This window comes from Prinia subflava, chromosome 7, assembly GCF_021018805.1.
Source record: "Prinia subflava isolate CZ2003 ecotype Zambia chromosome 7, Cam_Psub_1.2, whole genome shotgun sequence".
In the NCBI taxonomy this organism is placed as follows: Eukaryota; Metazoa; Chordata; class Aves; order Passeriformes; family Cisticolidae; genus Prinia; species Prinia subflava.
Window position 1 is genome coordinate 1,622,844 of NC_086253.1, and position 15,798 is coordinate 1,638,641.

The 15,798-nt window shown below is 67.6% G+C and overlaps 2 protein-coding genes across 6 annotated transcripts; both read left to right on the forward strand.

The window, feature by feature from the left end:
- The first annotated feature begins 643 nt into the window (after positions 1-643).
- CPXM1 (carboxypeptidase X, M14 family member 1) lies at positions 644-11,852 on the forward strand. Of its 5 annotated transcripts, none has more exons than XM_063401291.1 (15): positions 644-1,668; positions 2,232-2,461; positions 2,614-2,730; positions 2,961-3,070; positions 3,764-3,903; positions 3,972-4,056; positions 5,597-5,747; positions 5,948-6,036; positions 6,120-6,243; positions 6,936-7,132; positions 7,666-7,845; positions 9,224-9,521; positions 10,213-10,352; positions 10,918-11,020; positions 11,469-11,852. In XM_063401291.1, exons 1-15 carry the CDS (start codon positions 659-661, stop codon positions 11,717-11,719), a joined length of 3,225 nt encoding a protein of 1,074 aa, XP_063257361.1. In that variant the 5' UTR covers positions 644-658; the 3' UTR covers positions 11,720-11,852. The 5 variants fall into 5 exon arrangements, with proteins under 5 accessions (XP_063257361.1, XP_063257362.1, XP_063257366.1 ...); XM_063401292.1 differs by having other exon boundaries at positions 644-1,587; XM_063401296.1 differs by having other exon boundaries at positions 1,624-1,646.
- A 1,489-nt stretch (positions 11,853-13,341) lies between these two features.
- NAT8 (N-acetyltransferase 8 (putative)) lies at positions 13,342-15,634 on the forward strand. Its single transcript, XM_063401298.1, has 3 exons — positions 13,342-13,565; positions 13,673-13,726; positions 14,587-15,634. The coding sequence occupies exon 3, from the start codon at positions 14,595-14,597 to the stop codon at positions 15,252-15,254; it is 660 nt and encodes a 219-aa protein (XP_063257368.1). The 5' UTR covers positions 13,342-13,565; positions 13,673-13,726; positions 14,587-14,594; the 3' UTR covers positions 15,255-15,634.
- Positions 15,635-15,798: the final 164 nt, after the last annotated feature.

The window sequence follows — 15,798 nt, forward strand, 5'->3', positions numbered from 1 at the left end:
ACATCTCTCGGGTGATCAGGTCCAGCCATTGGGACAGATCTCTGTATCCATGGATGTGTCCCTGGCTCACCCCGTGGGATCTCTCTGCGTGCCCCCGGGATCCCTGGGGATCTCTGCCGTGTCCCCCTTGGGGACAGCGGAATTCCCACTCCTGCTGCTCCCTGGCCAGCATCCCTCGTCCCTCCTGAGGCCGGAGCCTCCGCAGCCCCTGGGCCGGCCGGGAGTTGGGATTCTCCAGGGGCATCTCCAGAGGGCTCCGGGAGCTGCTGCTCCTGAGGGAGGGGCTCTCCTGGGAATGGGATCCCTTCGGGGTCACGCTGGCATCGGGGCACGGCACAGCTCCCGCATCACAATGGGACATCCCGACAACCACGGGACCCTCTGGAACCTTCTGGAACCTTCTGGAACCTTCTGGAGCTGCAGCCCCACGCGACAGCAGGGGCGTGCAGGATTGTCCCCACAGGTGACACTGCAAGGACGGGAGCACACCTGGACACGCCTGGGAGGTGGCACCGTGAGAACGTGAGGAGGTTCAGCCAGGCCAGGTGAAATCGAGCACGGGAACTTGGGAACATCCCTGCAGGAAGGGCTCCAGGGACACGGGACGGGACAGTGACACGGGACAGTGACAGAGAGAGGGCTGTCCCAGCGGTGCTCCATGGGCTGCAGGGACCGCAGCGGGATTCCCGCGGGATTCCTGCCGGGAAAAGCCGCGGCGCCTTTAAGGCGTCTCCGCGCGGGGTCTGGCAGCGGCCGGAGCTGCACCAGGAAATTCCTGACATCCCGGGAAGTGCTGAGCCAGCTCGGATCGGGGCCCTGGATCGGGGCCCTGGAGCCGGGCCCGGCGCCAGGAGCGGGCCGGGAGCGCTGCAAACCTCGAAAGAGCCGTCACGTGGGGCCGAGGCATGGCCTCGGCAGAGGCAGCGCTCAGCCAGAACAAAAACCCTCCGTGCCCAGCCCTTGGAACGACAGGGAACGCTCCGCGCCCCGTGCCGGGCGGGCCCCGCGCCAGCCCCGCTGTCCCCGCTGTCCTCTGCGGTGGCCGAGGATCATCCCGGGTGATGCAGATCCAAAGGATCCCGGGGCAGTGCCGCAGTGCCCTGCCCCCCTCAGCCAGGCAGGGCCGCCCCCAGAGGGACAGCGATGGGAACAAGGGACAGGGATGGGGACAAGGACAGGGATGGCACCGGCGGCAGCTCCGCTGCTTTGCCCGCTCCTTGCCTGCAGAAATCCCAATAAAAGAAGGGAAAATCACCCCGGGAAAGTTCCTTCGGGGCGGAAAGCGAACGCGTGTGAGACCCCGCGCAGGGTGGGGGCACAGGCAGGACCCAGACCCCTTCCCCGGCAGCCGGACCCGCACCCCGAGCCCCACCCGGGGCATCCCCGAGGTCCCGGGGCCGGGGGCCGCCCCTCGCCGCCGGGGCCGGCCCCGCTCTGCCCGCACCGACGGCTCCGGGACCTCCCGGGTCCCCGGGCTCGGCCGGCGACACCGCCGCTGCGGCAGGAGGGGACCCGCAGACCCCCGCGGCCCTCCCCGACCTGGCGATGGGACACTGGGGACACTGCGGGGGCCCGGGGACAGCGGGGGTACAGTGAGGGGACAGTGGGACACGCTGACGGGACAGCGGGGACACCGGGATGGCACGGTGGGGACACGGGGATGGCACGGTGGGGGCACGGGGATGGCACGGTAGGGACACAGGGCAAGGCTCGCAGGTGAGCGGGCGGGACCCGGTGCCCCCGTTCGAGGGGTCCGGTGACACCGGGAGCGGAACGGGGCCGTTCAACAGGGCAGGGCACGGCCGGGGGTCCCCGGCAGGGGGCGGGCAGGAGGCGGGCGGGGGTCCCGGGCAGGAAGCGGGCGGGGAGCGGGCGGGGGTCGCGGCCGGGCGGGAGGGGACTGGGGGCGGGGGCGGGGAGGGGCCGGAACCGGGACCAGGAGCGGGCAGGGACCGGCAGGAACGGGCAGGGACCGGCAGGAGCGGCAGGGCCGCGGCCATGCCGGGGTTCCCCCTCGCCCCGCTGCTGCTGCTGCTCCTGCTGGGCCCCCCGCCGCCCCCCGCCCGCGCCGCGCCCCCCCAGCCCGGCCGGCCCCGCGCAGCGGCGGTGGGCACGGCCAGCGGGACCCCCAAAGCCACCGGGGTGTCCCCAACGAAGGGCATCGCCAGCGGGGTGTCCCCCACAAAGGACACCACGACGAGACCCCCCACAGCCACCGGGGTGTCCCCCAGGAACCGCACCACGACGGGACCCCCCAGAGCCACTGGGGTGTCCCCAACGAAGGGCATCGCCGGGGGACCCCCTAAAGGCAGCGAGGCGCCCCCCTGGAAGGGCACCACGGCTGCAGCCCCCAGAGCCAGCGCGGTGCCCCCCCCGAGGGGCAGCACGGCCCCCCCGGTGCCGGGCAGCGCCACCGCCGCCAGCCCCGGCCCCGCCCGGCGCGGGGACCCCGCGGTCACAGGTAGGAGCTGGGGGGGCTCGGGGGGCGGCTGAGGTGGGAGCGGGGCGGGAAGGACCGAGCGTGCCAAGGAGGGGTCACTGGGGGGTTAGTGGGGTGCCAGGGGCTGGAGGGGTTCCCAGCCCCCTCCCCTGACACCCCCGTGTCCCCTGCAGCTGCGGCGCCCAGGGTGACCAAGGTGCTGAGGAAGAAGGTGGTGAGGAAGAAAGTGGTGAGGAAGAAGGTGGTGAGGAAGAAGAAGCCGGAGGCTGCGGCCGCTCCGCAGGAGCCCCGTACGTGCGCTGGGTGCGGGTGGCACGGGCATTGTCACCTGCACACGGGCCTGGCCGTGTTGGGTGGAATCGGGGACGCCTGGGGGGCACCTGGGGACACCTGGGGGCACCTGGGGCTGGGGGTGTCGAAGCGAGGCTGGCGGGGTCCCCGTGGCACAGCTCCGTGGGGACACAGGGTGGGGACAGCCTGGGGGTTCCCCGTGTGACCGCTGTCCCCGCTGTGTCCCCAGCGTGTCCCCCCCTGGGGCTGGAGTCGCTGCGGGTGCTGGACACACAGCTCCAGGCGTCCAGCCACAAGCGGCACGGGCTGGGCGCGCATCGCGGCCGCCTCAACATCCAGGTACTGCTGGGGGTGCCAGGAGTGTGAAAGTGTGCTGGGGGTGTGCCAAGAGTGCCAGGGTGTGCCAGGAGTGTGTGAGGGTGTGCCAGGAGTGTGTGAAGGCCAGGGGTGTGCCAGGTGTGCCAGGTGCATGCAGGATGTGCTAGGAGTGTGCCAGGAGTGTGTGGAGATGTGCCAGGAGTGTTCTGGGCGTGTGCCAGGCGTGCCAGGATGTGCAAGTGTGTGCCAGGCATGTGCCAGATGTGTAAGGGTGTGCCAGGTGTAACAGGAGTGTGCCAGGTGTGTGCCAGGGTGCGCCAGGGGTGTGCAAGGTGTGCTAGGAGTGTGCAAGTGTGTTCCAGGGGTGCCAGGATTGTGCCAGGTGTGTCAGGGTGTGCCTGGAGTGTGGCAGGGTGTGCTAGGTGTGTGCCAGGAGTGTCAGGGTGTGCCAGGGGTGTGCCAGGCTGGGTGGCAGTGTTCGGATGTCCCCTACATGGCATGTGACATGTGGCTGTGGCAAGCACATGGCAAACCCGGGCCGGGCGCGGCGCAGAGTTCGTGGCACCTCCACGGCGCCTCTGTGACCTTTCATGGCGCCCTGGTGGCACACGAGCGACACGGGCGACACTGGCGCTGTCCAGCCCGGCCCCTCCCTGCCACGCCGGTGCCACCAGCCCGGTGGGGACTGTCCCTGAGCGTGTCCTGTCCCCGCAGTCGGGGCTCTACGACGGGGACCCCTTTGATGGCGGCTGGTGCGCGGGCCGGGAGGACGCGGAGCAGTGGCTGCAGGTGGACGCGCGGCGCCTCACCCGCTTCACCGGCGTGATCACCCAGGGCCTCAACTCCATCTGGACGTAAGGGACACCCGGGGGGCGGCGGGGGACAGCGGGGGGACACCCTGACCCCGCCCTGTGCCCCGCAGGTACGACTGGGTGACGTCCTACAAGGTGCAGGTCAGCAACGACTCGCGGGCGTGGCTGCCCAGCCGCAACGGGACCCAGGAGGCGGTGGGTGCCCAGCGGGGGTGGCACCGGGCGGGGGGACACGGGGGTGGCACCCCCGGGCAGGGTGGGGACACGGCAGGGGGACACCGCTGGGGGGCAGTGACAGCCTGGGAGGGAAGGATGGCAGAGGGGGGGAAGCGTGGGGGGAGGTTAATTATGCTGGGGGTTAATTGTGCCAGGTGTTAACCACACCAGATGAGTGGACCATTCCAAGGGGGGTTAATTATAGCAGGGTTAATTTTGGCAGAATTAATTATACTGCGGGTTAATTGTGCTAGGGGTTAACCATACCGGGTGAATTAACCATTCCAAGGGTTAACCATGCCAGGAGAATTAATTAAGGCAGGGTTAATTATACTGGGGGTTCATTGTGCTGGGGGTTAACCATACCGGGTGAGTTAAACATTCCAAGGGTTAACCATGCCAGGAGAATTAATTAAGGCAGGGTTAATTATACTGGGGGTTAATTGTGCTGGGGGCTAACCATACCGGGTGAGTTAAACATTCCAAGGGTTAACCATGCCAGGGGGGTAACGATTCCAGGGGGTTTAATTAAGGCAGGGTTAATTATACTGGGGGTTAATTGTGCTGGGAGTTAACTATACCGGCTGAATGAACCATTCCAAGGGTTAACCATGCCAGGGGGGTTAATTAGGGCAGGGTTAATTACCCCGGTGGTTAATTGTGCTGGGGTTGCCCGTGCCGGGCGGGATAACCACGGCGGGAAGGGCGCTGCCCACGCCGGGTTAACCGCCCAAGGAGCGGTGCCCATCCCGGGGTGCCCGTGCCAGCTGGCACCGCGCCCGGGCTCCGCTGGCCTCGGCCCGGCCGCACCGGGCACCCTCCAGCGCTTCCTGCCCTGCACAAAGGCCGCTTGTCCCCGCCTGGGCACCTGCCAGCCCCCCTGGCACCGGGGGAGGACACACGGCAGCCTGGAGCTGGCAGGGTTTGGGGTGCCAGGGCTGGGTTTGGGGTCCCTGTGCTCTGTGGCTTTGGGGGCCCCTGTACTAGAGGTGGATTTGGGGGTCTCTGTGCCAGGGATGGATTTGGGGTCCCTGTGCTCTGTGGCTTTGGGGGGCCTTGTACTAGAGGTGGATTTGGGGGTCCCCGTGCTGAGGATGGGTTTGGGGGTTCCTGGACCGGGGCTGGACCCAGGACTGTGCTGGGACAGATTTGGGGGCCGCATGCGAGGGGTGGATCCCTGTGCCAGGGGGTTGGGGTCCCTGTGCTGGGGGTGAGTTTTGGGGTCCCTGTGCTGGGGGTGAGTTTTGGGGTCCCGGTGTCAGGGCTGTATCAGGATCACATTTGGGGATCTCCATGCCAGGAGTGGATTTTGGGGTCCCCCTGCCTGACCCATGCCAGGAACAGATTTGGGGCCGGTGGCTTTGGTGTCCAAGCAGCGCCCATGGCCCCACCTGGGCTCTGCCCCCAGGGCGGTGCCTGCTCCTCAGGGAGCACCTGGAACCCCTCGAGCCCCATGGGCGGCTCTGCTGCAGCCCCCTGACCCCTCCTGTCCCCTCCTGTCCCCTCCTGTCCCCTGCAGGTGTTCCCCGCCAACAAAGACCCCGAGACACCGGTGCTGAACCTGCTGCCCTCGCCCCTCGTGGGGCGGTTCCTGCGCATCAACCCCCAGAGCTGGTACCCCAACGGCACCATCTGCCTGCGCGCCGAGGTCCTGGGCTGCCCCCTGCCCGGTGCGTGTCCCCTGGGCGGTGTCCCCTGGGCGGTGTCCCCCGGGTGTCCCCCAGGTGTCCCCTGGGTCCCCACACACCGCCCCAGCAGCGCCCAGCACCACCAGTGCTGAGTCGCGCTCCGGGCTGTTCGCTGTCCCTGATCGGTGTCCCCTCGGTGTCCCCTCCGGTGTCCCCTCGGTGTCCCCTCGGTGTCCCCGCAGACCCCAGCGATGCCCACGCCTGGCACCCCCCGCCCCCGCCCGAACCGCAGCTGGATTTCCGCCACCACAACTACAAGGAGATGAGAAAGGTGCCACCCCCGGCGGGGCGTTGGGGGGCTGTGTCACCTCGGGGTGTCCCCTGGGGTGTCCCTGACGCTGTCCCCACCACCAGCTGATGAAGAGGGTGAGCGAGGAGTGCCCAGACATCACCCGCGTGTACAGCATCGGGCAGAGCTCCCGCGGGCTGCGCCTCTACGTGATGGAGATCTCCGACAACCCCGGGCAGCACGAAGTTGGTGGGTGGCAGAGGGGACAGCTGGGGACAGCCGGGGACAGCCGGGGTGGGGCAGGAAGGGCGTGGGGACAGTGTCCAGGGATGGGCAGGCTGGTGCAGGACAATGGGGACAGCCACCAGGGATGGTGCAGGGCAGTGGGGACAGCCACCAGGGATGCCCTGCCTGGCTCAGGATGGCGACAGGGGTGGCTGGGGACACCCAGGATGGAGATAGGGACACAGGGACACCCAGGCAGGTGCAGGATGGAGACAGGGTGACCAGGGACACCCAGGATGGGGGTAAAGAGACAAGGACACCCAGGCAGGTGCAGGACAAGGACGGGGACACCCAGGCAGGTGCAGATGGATGGGGACAGTCACCAGGGATGTCCAAACTGGAATGTGTGGATGGGGACAGGGTGAGCAGGGACACCCAGGATGGGGACAGGGACACAGGGACACCCAGACTGGTGCAGGACAAGGACAGGGACACCCAGGCAGGTGCAGGATGGGGACAGGGTGACCAGGGACACTCAGGATGGAGACAGGATGTACTGGGACACCCAGATTGGTGCAGATGGGTGGGGGCTGTCACCAGTGATGTCCAAACTGGAACATGTGGATGGGGACAGGGACACAGGGACACCCAGAGGGGTGCAGGAGATATGGGGACAGTCCCCAGGCGCCCTCCAGCCCCATTCCCACGGCCCACAGGAGAGCCGGAGTTCCGCTACGTGGCCGGCATGCACGGGAACGAGGTTCTGGGCCGGGAGCTGCTGCTGAACCTGATGGAGTTCCTGTGCCGGGAGTTCCGGCGCGGTGACGCCCGCGTGGTGCAGCTGGTGACGGACACGCGCATCCACCTGCTGCCCTCCATGAACCCCGATGGCTACGAGACCGCCTACAAGCTGGTACGGTGGCACCGGCCTCCCTGGGCCCGTCATGGCCATCTCCCGGTGCCCATCCCAGTGCCCATCCCAGTGCCCATGGTGCTCCTCCTGGTGCCCATCCCAGTCACCATGGTGCCCATCCTGGTAAATCCCGGTGACCCTCCCGGTGCCCATCCTGGTTCCCATCCCAGTGATCTCCCAGTGCCCCTCCCGGTGACCATGGTGCCCCTCCCAGTGCCCATCCTGGTTCCTATTCCAGTTCCCATGGTGCTCATCCCAGTGCCCCTCACGGTGACTGCGGTGCCCCTCCTGGTGCCCATCCCGGTGACCGTGGTGCCCATGCCGGTGACCATGATGCCATCCCAGTGACCATGGTGCCCGTTCCGGTGCCCGTCCTGGTGACCGTGGTGCCCATCCCGATGCTCATCCCAGTGCCCATCCCAGTGCCCCTCACAGTGACCACAGTGCCCATCCCGGTGACCACAGTGCCCATCCCAGTGCTCGTCCCGGTGCTCGTCCTGGTGCCCGTCCCGGTGACGGCGGTGCCCCGGCAGGGCTCGGAGCTGGCGGGATGGGCCAGTGGCCGCTGGACGTACGAGGGCATCGACCTCAACCACAACTTTGCCGACCTGAACACGGCGCTGTGGGACGCCGAGGACAACGACCTGGTGCCCCACGAGTTCCCCAACCACTACATCCCCATCCCCGAGTACTACACCTTCGCCAACGCCACGGTGAGACCCCAAAACCCCCAGCCTGTCACATCAGTGCTGTGGTGAGACCCCAAAACCCTTCCATCCTGTGCCAATGTCACTGTGAGACCCCAAAATCCTCCCATCCTGTGCCAATGTCATGGTGAGTCCCCCAAAACCCCTTAAAACTCCCTAAAATGCCCTCAAAACCCTTCCTCAAAATGCAAAATGAGCTTGAACCCCCCCCAAGTCACCCCAAAACCCCTCTGTCCTCCCTTACCAGCACCGCAGTGAACCCCCCAAAATCCCTCATGCCAATGCTGTGGTGAGACCCTGAAAATGCCTTTAAACCCCCCCAAATCCCCTTGAAACCCCCCAAATCCCCCTGAAACCTCCCAAAATCCCCCTGAACCCCCCCAATATCCTCCTGAAACCCCTCAAGGCCCCCACAAACCCCTCCGGATCCTCCCACGCCAGCAGCAGGACAGGGGCTGCCCACCCACAGGGCGCTGAGCCCCGCCCAGCCCAGAGGTCACCACGACCGCCACCGCCAGGCACAGGTGACAGCGGTGGCCCCGTGTTGGTGACAGCGGTGGCCCTGCACGGGTGATGGTGGCACCACGTGGGTGACAACGGTGGTCCCACATGGGTGACAATGACAATGTTGGGCCCACATAGATGACAGCAGTGGCACTGCATGGGTGATGGTGGCCCCACATGGGTGACAGCAGTGGCCCTGTATGGGTGATGGCCCCGTGTGGATGGACAGCGGTGACTCCACGCAGGTGGTGGTGGCACCACGTGGGTGACCATGGTGGCCGTCACTGCGGTGGCCCCACATTGGTGACAATGATGACCCCACACGGGTGACAGCGGTGGCCCTGCATGGGTGATGGTGGCCCCATGTGCACAACAGCAGTGGCTGTCACCGCAGTGGCCCTGCATGGGTGATGGTGGCACCATGCGGATGACAGTAGTAGCTGTCACCACGGTGGCCCCAAACAGGTGATAATGATGGCCCTGCACAGGTGACAGCGGTGGCCCCACACGGGTGACAGCGGTGGCCCTGCATGGGTGATGGTGCCCCATGTGGATGACAGCAGTGGCTGTCACCGCGGTGGCCCCGCACAGGTGACAGTGGTGGCCCATGTGGATGACAGCAGTGGCTGTCACCATGGTGGCCCCACATTGGTGACAATGGTGGCCCCATGTGGATGACAGCAGTGGCTGTCACCACGGTGGCCCCACATTGGTGACAATGGTGGCCCCATGTGGATGACAGCAGTGGCTGTCACCACGGTGGCCCCACATTGGTGACAATGGTGGCCCCATGTGGATGACAGCAGTGGCTGTCACCACGGTGGCCCCACGCAGGTGACAGCAGTGGCCCCACACGGGTGACCGCGGTGTCCCCACGCAGGTGGCCCCGGAGACGCGGGCGGTGATCGCGTGGATGCAGCGCTACCCATTCGTGCTGAGCGCCAACCTGCACGGCGGCGAGCTGGTGGTCACCTACCCCTTCGACATGACCCGCACCTACTGGAAGGCGCAGGAGCCCACGCCCACGCCCGACGACGGCGTCTTCCGCTGGCTGGCCACCGTCTACGCCACCGCCAACCTGGCCATGGCCAGCGCCGAGCGCCGCCGCTGCCACTACGACGACTTCACGCGCTTCGGCAACGTCATCAACGGCGCCGACTGGCACACGGTGGCCGGCAGTGAGTAGGGGACGCCGCGTGGCCTCGGTGTCACCCTTTGTCACCCTCTGCTGAGTCGGGAAAGGCGATAGGATGAAAACTTCCCGAATGGTTGAAGTTAGAGCGGTGTGTTCGGGGGTCGTCTCCGAGGGTCGTGCTCGTGCATTCCAGGGCTCTTTGCCCTCTTTATTTCCCAAATCCTCACATACTCAAAACGCTGTGACCCAGCACCTCCCATCCCCACTCTGGGTTAAAATGAGGCCGTGGGTGCTTCACACCTCCCAATTCTCTTCTCGAATTGGGTCGGTGAAGGATGGAGTCAGGAAAGTCTTCATCACAATGACCTTTCTACCTTCTCGCTGCTGGCGGGCTTTCGAGACCTCCTGGCACAATTCAATCCCTCCTGCTTCGTGATCAATTAGCACTGAGTCAATTAGCATTGAGTCAATTAGCACTGAGTCAATTAGCACCGAGTCCCAGGCGCTGGCCACGGTTCCCTTGGTTTCCATTTGTTATCGTGCTGGTCCATCTATTTCCTTCTATAAACACAACTAAAACAAGCCCATAATACCCAGCAATATCTAACTCTACCTTAAGCATCTAACAATCGTTAATTGATCTTTTCTTCTCCCTAATTGCATCCTGATCGATATAAACTGCTTCCAGCCCTCGGCTAAAACCCCGGCTCTAAAACCCCGGCTCTGCCGCTCAGGTATGAACGACTTCAGCTACCTGCACACCAACTGCTTCGAGATCACCGTGGAGCTCTCCTGCGACAAATTCCCGCACGCCTCCGAGCTGCCCGAGGAGTGGGAGAACAACCGGGAGTCACTGCTGCTCTTCATGGAGCAGGTCCGGGCTCGGGGACACGGCCTGGGGCTTGGGGACACGGCCCGGGGGGGACTGGAGCCACCCCAGGGATGTGAGGAGGGGTCGGGGTGGGAATGGGGGCACGGGGGGGCTCGGGGTGCTGGGACCAGGGGGACAGTGGGGAAAGGGGGTCCAGGAAGGGGGATTTTGGGGTTTGGGACATGGGGACACTGGAGGGGTCCAGGTGGTTTTGGGGCCATGGGGGCACTGGGAAGGGGGGTCCAGAGAAGGGGCTCTTGGGTGCTGAGACCATGGGGACACTGGATGGGGTCTGGGACCATGGGGACACTGGGTGGGGTCTGGGGGGGCTGGGACAATGGGGACACTGGGTCACAGGCAGGTCAGGGCCGGGGAAGCCCAGGGGGTGTCCGTGAGCCTTTTTGGGGGGACACGCTGGGAACACTGCAGGGAGGACAGACACGGCAGGGCAGGGGTTTCAGCAGGATGGCAGCGGGACCTGGCTGTCCCCAAACGCTGCGGGTGGCACTGGGATGGGGGGACACACACCTGTGCCACCTGCCCGACCCCCGGGATCCCCCTGCTCCAGGTGCACCGCGGGATCAAGGGCGTGGTTCGGGACAGTGACACCGGGCAGGGCATCCCCAACGCCATCATCGCCGTGGATGGCATCAACCACGACGTCCGCACCGGTACCGGGCACCGGGACGGGACTGGGGCGGGACTGGGGCGGGGTTTGGGATCAGGCTGGAAGTGGAGACGGGATAAGGGCAGTGACGGGGTGGGAACGGGGGGAGGCTGGGATCAGGGATGGGGGGCAGATGGGAATGGGGACAGGGAAAGGAATGAGATGGGATTTGGGGATGGGATTGGGAATTGCGGATGAGGATGGCAATAGGATTAGACTGGGAAAGGGGCTGGGGACAGGGATGGAAGGGGAATGAGATCGGGGTTGCAGATGGCAACGGGAGCAGGATTAGACCGGGAATGGGGATGGAATCGAGACAGGAATGGGACTGGGGATGGGAACAGGAACAGGGATGGGACAAGAACGGGATTGGGGCCGAGGACAGGAATGGGGTAGGGACGGGAACAGGGACAGAGACGGGGACAGCAGCGTGACACCCGCCCCCGCCGCAGCCTTAGACGGGGACTACTGGCGGCTGCTGAACCCGGGCGAGTACGAGGTGACGGCGCGGGCCGAGGGCTACGAGGCGGCCACGCAGCCGTGCCGGGTGTACTTCGAGAACGTGCCCACCCCGTGCAGCTTCCGCCTGGCGCGGGCACGGGGCCGCCACCGGCCCGGCAGGACCCGCCCGGGCCCCGACCCGGCGCTGCGGCTGCAGCGGCTGCGCCTCCGCCGCCTGCGCGCCCACGGCCGCGGGCAGTGAGCGGGGCGGCCCCGGGGCCGCGGGCTCGGCCGGGGGGCAGCGGGGGCCGCGCCGGGACGGCTCCCAGTAAAGTTTGGCTGCGCTGCCGCTGCGACTCTGAGGGCCGGGACCGGGAACGGGACCGGGAATGGGACCGGGAATGGGAACAGGACCTGGACCGGGACCGGGAACGGGGCTCGATCCTGCCCCAGACCCCGGCGGCCACGCCCCTCTCTAGGCCGCGCCCATGGCGCCGTAGGCCCCGCCCACTCTCTAATGACCAATAGACATTCAGTACCGGCCGCGCCCCTCGGTAGGACACGCCCCCTCCGCTGCCATAAATGGTCATCGTCATAAGCCACGCCCACCAGCCCAGCGCCCCTTGTCTGCTGTCAATTACTCCCCACGGCCCCGCCCCCTTAGCCCCGCCCCAATAGACCATCCGGTCCCGCCCCCACCTCATCTCTGCCCGGCTATTGGCTGCTGGCGGAGGGAGGGGCGGGGCATGGCAGCAGCGGGAGCCAATAGGATGGGCTATTCATCGGTAGCGCGAAGGGGGCGGGGCTGGGGGGACACTGGGGGGGCTCGGGGACACGGGGGGACACCGGGAGGACCGGGGGACACGGGGGGGGACACCGAGGGGACACCGGGGGGTTCCTGCAGCACGGGGACAGTGGGGGCCTGAGAGTGGGGTTGCCACAGTGCTGGGATGGTCTGGGGGCTGCTGGACCGTGAGGTGCCTGGGGAGGTCCGCGAAGTTCTGGGGACTTTGGGGACAGTGCGGGGGTCCAGCAGTGCTGGCACAGCGCGGGGGTCTCCAGGGTGGGGGGTCCAGAGGGTGCCCGGGCTGTGCGGGTCCGGGAAGTTGTGGGAGCATGGATGCACTGGAAGGGTCCGGGGGGCACTGGGAGCGTGTTGGGACTTTGGGGACAACGAGAGGGGGTCTGGGGGCTGCGGGGGCCGTGGGGTCACGGTCTGAGCCATCGGGAGCCACCAGCAGAGCCGGCACCCTCTGAGCCCCCAGAGCACCCCGAGTGCCAAGGAAAGCCGGGGGGCACTGGGGGGTCTGCAGGGTACCCCAAAAAGGGGATTGGGGTGGCCCCCTTTACCCCTCCGGAGGTGCTGCCGGGCGGGGGCCGTGCCCTGCTCGGCCCTGACGCCACCATGTCCCCCGGGGGACAGGGGGCTGCTCAGGGGACCCTCCCATGGCTGTCCCCCTTCCCCAAATAAAGGACTGTCCCCAACACTGCGCTGAGCCGTTCCTCGGGGGGTCCCCCAGCACCATGGGGGTCCCCAAAACCACCGGGATCCTCATGGGGAGGCTCCAGCACGGGGCTGGAGGGGGCCATCATCACCACGGTGACCCCCCCAGCCCCCTGGGGTGACTCTGGGCAGGGCGTGGGGGTCCCTACAGAGGGGACCCCCACTCCGGGAGGGGCTGGCCCCCCACCCCCCTTCACCTCCATACCCGTAGCGATCCATTGCTGCCCCATCCCGGGGATTTGTGGGGATGGAGGTCCCGGGCTGTGTCCCCCCGGCCCTGCCCGCGGCCCCCGTGCCCTCCGCGGACGCTGCTGCCCCCGGACCCCCCCGCCGTGACCCCGCCACCTTCCCGGGATGGGTTTGTGGCATCACCCGGCATCGGCGGGGGCAGCGCCTCCCGCTCGGCGCCTGCGCTCGCCGCTCCACCGGAGCCTCCGCCGGCCTGGCACGGCCCAAACCGGGGGTACCCCCCCCCGTGCTGCCACCGGAGACCCCCCAAACCCCACCGAGCCGCCACCCCAAGGCTCGCAGAACAATGGGCTGAACGCATCCTGCGTCTTCCAGCGCTGGGAGCCGCCGGCACAGGCCGGGCTGGGAGTTGCGGGTAACAAAGACCAACCCCCCCCTCCCGAAAAAAAGCCCCTCGGCGGGGTGCTGGGGGGGTCACCGAGCCCCTCGCGGCCCGGTGAGGGTCCCCCGGTTTGCCCCGAGGAGCTGCAGAGCCGCCGGCCCCGGTTTGAGGAGCGACAGCGCCGGTAGCAGCAGGTGGGGGGGGAGAGGGGGGGCTGGGAGGGATTTTTGGGGAGGGGGGTTGAGGCCGTGCATCCCCCTCGGGGTTTGGGACCCCTTTCCCTGGTCCAGCTCCCCCAAAAACCCTGAGCGGCCCCGGGGGGGGCTGTTCCGGTGTCCCCTCCCGTCCCGGTGTCCCCTCCCGTCCCGGTGCCCCCTCCTGTCCCGGTGTCCCCTCCTGTGCCCGTGCCCCCCCCCCCCCGTGTCCCTTTGCCCCGCTCTGGCACGGCACGGCGGGCAAAGGACGGTGCCCACGGGCTGCCCACCTTTGCCCGGGGCTGGTCGCGCCGCGGCTCCCGGTGAGTTCCGGGCTCCCGGGGAGGCGGGGGGCACCCCCAGACCCTGCTGCTCTTCCCCTGTGCCCCCCAGTGCCCCTGCTGCCCACCGCGGGTGTCCCGGTGACAGCCCCGGCCCGGCTGGGCTGGGGGATGAACCCCTGAGGGCTCATCAAGGCGGGGAAGGGACCGCCCCCACTTCTTACCCCTTGCTTTTTGGGGATCCCTGGGTGGGAGCGGCACTGGCACTGCCCTCACCCCCCTGTGCCATTCCAGGGATGGGGCTGGGGGTATTCTGGGGGTCCCTGTGAAGGTGGGCAGTGCCCTGAACCCCCCTGTGCCATCCTAAAGATGGGATCTGGGGATATCCTGGGGTTCCCCATCCATGGCACTGCCCTGACCCCCCTGTCCCACATCAGGGCCAGGATCTCTTTAACCCTGGGCATCCCCACCCCCTGGCACTGCCCTGACCTCCCTGTGCCATCCCAAAGATGGGATCTGGGGATATCCTGGGTGTCCCCATCCATGGCCCTGCCCTGACCCCCCTGTCCCGCCCCGCAGGTGCCCCCATGGCGTCGTTCCGCATCCGGCAGTACCAGGAGCAGGACTACGAGGCGGTGCGGGCGCTCTTCGCCCGCGGCATCCTGGAGCACGCCCCGGCCGGCTTCCGGCACGTGCTGCGTGCGGCGCGGGTGCGTCTGGCGCTGCTCGCCGTCTTCGTGGCCGCCCGCGCCGCCGCCGGCTCCTGGGTGCTGGGGCTGGGCGCGGTGGCGCTGGCGCTGGTGCTGCTGTGGGTGCTGGTGCGCTCGCTCAGCGCCGAGTACGTGCGCGAGGCGCTGGGCACCGACCTGTGCGACGTGCCCGGCACGTACCTGCGCCCGCCCGACCGCTGCTTCTGGGTGGCCGAGGAGGGCGGCGCCGTGGCGGGCATGGTGGCGGCGCTGCCCGCGGGCCGCGGCGAGCTGGAGCTGAAGAGGATGTCGGTGAGCCGCGAGCACCGGGGCCGCGGGCTGGCGCGGGCGCTGTGCCGGGAGGTGCTGGGCTTCGCCCGTGCCCGCGGCTTTGGCGCCGTGGTGCTCAGCACCTCCATGGTGCAGGTGGCGGCGCAGCGGCTCTACGAGGGGCAGGGCTTCCGCAAGGTGGGCGCCTCGTACCCCTCGCTGCTGGGCACCCTGCTCAACTTCCAGATCTTCCACTACCGCTACGAGCTGGGCGACGGCGCCAAGTAGGGGCTGGGAGGGCGGCGCTGGCACCGGGACCGGGAGCCCAGCACGGCGCCCCAAAGCTGGCACGCAGCCGTGGCACCCCCAGCACCGTGAGCCCAGGGCATGAGGCGCTGCCGTGGCACGCGTGGCGCTGCCGTGGCACCCGACCCCTGGCACCGGTAGGGCACCCCAAACCCGGCCCCGGGACACCGGGCATCACCCCAGCACCGCCACCCCGATCCTGGCACAGCGGCACCGCAATCCCGGCACACGAGGCACCGCCACAGCACCCCGGCCTGGCACGCGTGGCACTGCCGTGGCACTCCACCGCAGCACTCCGACCCTGCACATGGCACCCCTTCCTGGATTTCCAGCAGCGGGCAATAAAGAGAGACCTGTGGGAACGCTGTGTGTGACAAGGGACGTCTTGGGGACTGGGGGACATCCCCTGGGGTAAAGGGGACAGCAAACACTTGGTGAGAGAAGGGATTCCTTGAGGGGTGCCCTGAGGGAACGGGGGACATCTTGGGGGACACCTTTGGGATAAGAGGCCTCTTGGGAACTGGGA

Excerpts from the sequence above, each read along its gene's own strand:
- CPXM1 (XM_063401291.1), top strand. The coding sequence starts at position 659 with ATGGGCTGCAGGGACCGCAGCGGGATTCCCGCGGGATTCCTGCCGGGA. Across the intron at positions 2,462-2,613 it reads CGGGGACCCCGCGGTCACAG|CTGCGGCGCCCAGGGTGACC; the intron begins GTAGGAGCTGGG and ends TGTCCCCTGCAG. Across the intron at positions 7,133-7,665 it reads ACGAGACCGCCTACAAGCTG|GGCTCGGAGCTGGCGGGATG; the intron begins GTACGGTGGCAC and ends GTGCCCCGGCAG.
- NAT8 (XM_063401298.1), top strand. The coding sequence starts at position 14,595 with ATGGCGTCGTTCCGCATCCGGCAGTACCAGGAGCAGGACTACGAGGCG.